Source organism: Borostomias antarcticus, assembly GCF_949987555.1.
Source record: "Borostomias antarcticus genome assembly, chromosome: 6".
NCBI classification, from domain to species: Eukaryota; Metazoa; Chordata; class Actinopteri; order Stomiiformes; family Stomiidae; genus Borostomias; species Borostomias antarcticus.
In genome coordinates this window covers 1,452,178-1,455,210 of record NC_140239.1, presented here as the reverse complement: position 1 = coordinate 1,455,210, position 3,033 = coordinate 1,452,178, and the positions used below count along the sequence as shown (strand labels likewise).

Here is a 3,033-nt window from a genome sequence, read left to right as displayed (position 1 = left end):
TGATACATCACATTGTTTGCGGAGAAAAGCAAGTACAAAAATCAGGTGTAAATGAAAAAGGGTGAATCTACAATGATAGATGAGGCGCCAGGCTGTGACTGAGATCCCCGTCCAGAACAGAACCCAAGGCCCCTGGCTGTGACTGAGATCCCCATCCAGAACAGAACCCAAAGAATTCAAGTCGCTTCACCTAACGTGCCGACATCTATCCCCCCTTTTCCCCGTCGATTAACGTGAGCAACCCCTGGAGCTGGCCTGCCCACTCGCTCCGAAGAAAAACAACTAAACCGGAATGTCAAGTAAGGGATGGAAAAATGTCAGACATCTGGAGAGAAAAACCTCTCACGATTCATTTTGATTCCCTCTTAATACCGATCTTCTTAGGAGCACTCCAACACATGTGGGCGCAAACATCTTTTCTCTGGAGTCAGCACCTATTGGCTCGGGCACAATAAGCTGTTAATTATCCCTCCCAAATGAAATTGGGCTGGGCCAGAATCAATCACATGACGTCTGGCTTTTCATCTTTGATTATTAATCTGTGGAAATGCTTTTAAACCAATGAGCCAGATAGAAAAATAACAACAACAAATAATAACAACTCAGAAGCACTGACCTCATCCCATGTCTGGTTCAGACGGCGTGTTTGAACTGAATCCTGATCTGTAGTTCTGGACTTTAACTCTAGGAGGAGGTGGGACTTCCTAAATCCCTGACCCAAGTTGCACAGAAAAATGACTCGGCGTCTTTTTCTGGAGTAAACAATGGAGTGATTAGGGGGGCAGGAATAAGGATAAAAAAAACACAAATTGGTATGCACACGCACACAAACACGCACACAAACACGCACACGCACACAAACACGCACACAAACAATTCAGTCATTCATCAGAAATCTGGACAAAATGCTATGTAGTGAAGACGCCAAGACTACCGAGAAGCAGACAGCATCAGAGAGAGACGCAGACTCGATATCTCCCCAGATAACAACTTGGACGCATGAAGACGTCTTGGAAAGAGTAATGATGATACCGTGAAGAGTAACGATGATACCTACTGGAGAGATTTTGAACAGATTCTTAGGACCGACAACTGTTTATTTAGATTTTTTTCCGTGGGTGATTTGATATCGCCCCGATTTACGCGGTGGGCTTGCTTGGAAAGGTTCGACATTCTACCTCGTAATCACCGTCGCACTCAAAAGCCGTGGACTTTTTCTTCGTGCCAAAGGAAACTACCCTCAAAGCCCAGCGCACCGAGCAGCTCTAGTCTTCCTGGCACAGGCAGATGTGAAAGGGTGCCGCCTGGCCGTCCTGTCACAACAGAGCCTGACGAGGGAGACAACATTATCCTCTTATTGTCATGGAGAGTAGTGTCTGAGATACTCCTCCAGAATGGCATAAGAAAGCCCGGAATCTTCTTTGGAGTTGAGGGAGACCCTCCATGAGTCTGGTGGACCACCATGCTATTTTGCTGCAACTTTGACACTTGACAAACATTTCCTTGTTGACAAACAAATCCTATAGGCCCAAATGTATCCTATGGGTTCAGCTGCGAATTTCACATCTGATCACCTAGAGGCTTTGAAAGCAATAAAAAGTCAGTAGAAGGAAAATCTTTGCACTGGCATGAAGATCGTACAGGGAACTTCCACACAAAGTTTTTCTTTCTCCTCCGATGACAGAAAAAACTCTGAAAACAATGTGCAAGGAGAGAGAGAAAAAAGTGATGAGAACTTTGTGTGGAAAGTTACCGGTGGTGTGTGTGTGTGTGTGTAGGTGTAGGTGTGTGAGAAGTCGGGCGAGCTAATATGGAAGAACGAGCTGCTTTTACCGAGTTCCTGCTCTAAGGTGGGCCCTGCTTCCTTGAGACACACACACACACACACACACACACACACACACACACACACACACACACACACACACACACACACACACACACACACACACACACGCACACACACACACACGCACACACTCATTACACCCCTCTATCACCAATCAAGTGGAATAACTGAGCCCCCCCACACTCCCAGGAGAGATCTCACTTGGCAAGGTCAACTGGGAGATTAAGACCTCCAATGGGGGTCATAGAGATCAATGATCAAAAGGACCCCCCCCCCCTAACCCTTTTCAACGCACTTTATTTCAGGGACCCCCCCCCTCCCTTTTCCTCCCTCCGATAATGGGGAACAGAGGTGCATCTGTCCCCTTCCCTCCCCCCCTGTCACGGCCACGAAACCCCTGAGCTTCTCCAACCAAGGATGGATGTGGACGTCGCCATTGATTGGTGAAGAATCATCTATGAAAAAAAATAAAGTATCTTATATGCAAATCAGATGTGCCTGGTGGGAATTAGGAAGCCGAACCAGGATCTTAATCAAGCGTTAGTCACGGAAACCCCAGTACTTTAGAGCCACTGTAGATATCTGTGGTGAGGGGGCGGGGCAGGGTGAGGGGGCGGGGCAGGGTGGGGGGGTGTGGCGGGAACATTTTCTTTACCTGAATCATAATGACTTCTCGCCCAATCAGCCCAACCCCCCCGTTCCTCCCGAGCGGCTGAACGCCAGCGCTTCCAGAGTTCCGGTGCGTCGTGCGCTAATCTCTCCCGAAGAGAAGCCACGCGCGGCGGAGACGGCGCGGGGCGAGACCATGATGCTGGCAGGGCCGCTCCCATTCGCCGCATTCCTCTACGGCCGCGGGAGACCAGACACTGGGATTGGTGGAAACCACTGGATGTGACTCAGGGTAGGTCCAGCCAGGCGGCTCCCTCCAGCGGGCGCAGCCTCGGTGAGTTATACAGCACCGTGAGGGGGGGGGGGGGGGGGGGGGTGAGTTACACAACGCCGGGGGGGGGGGGGCAGCGGACACCCGGGTGGGAGGAAGAGGGGTGGAAGGAGAAAGGAGGAGATAGAGAGAGAGGTTGAGAGACTGTAGGGACAGAGACGGAGTGTGTGAGACATAGAGAGAGTGAGAGAGAGAGACAGGGAAGAAGGGAACTTCTGGTGAACGGATCGGCATGTCCGTGTGT

The 3,033-nt window shown here is 50.1% G+C and overlaps 1 protein-coding gene across 1 annotated transcript in view; it reads left to right on the top strand.

The window, feature by feature from the left end:
* Positions 1–2,744, top strand: part of wdfy3 (WD repeat and FYVE domain containing 3) — a gene marked incomplete at its 3' end in the record, with an annotated part of 41,080 nt that extends 38,336 nt beyond the window's left edge. Inside the window, exon 9 of the mRNA XM_084439587.1 lies at positions 2,535–2,744. Within this exon, the coding sequence (XP_084295713.1) occupies positions 2,535–2,744 (210 nt within the window). The remainder of the gene's footprint in view (positions 1–2,534) is intronic.
* Positions 2,745–3,033: the final 289 nt, after the last annotated feature.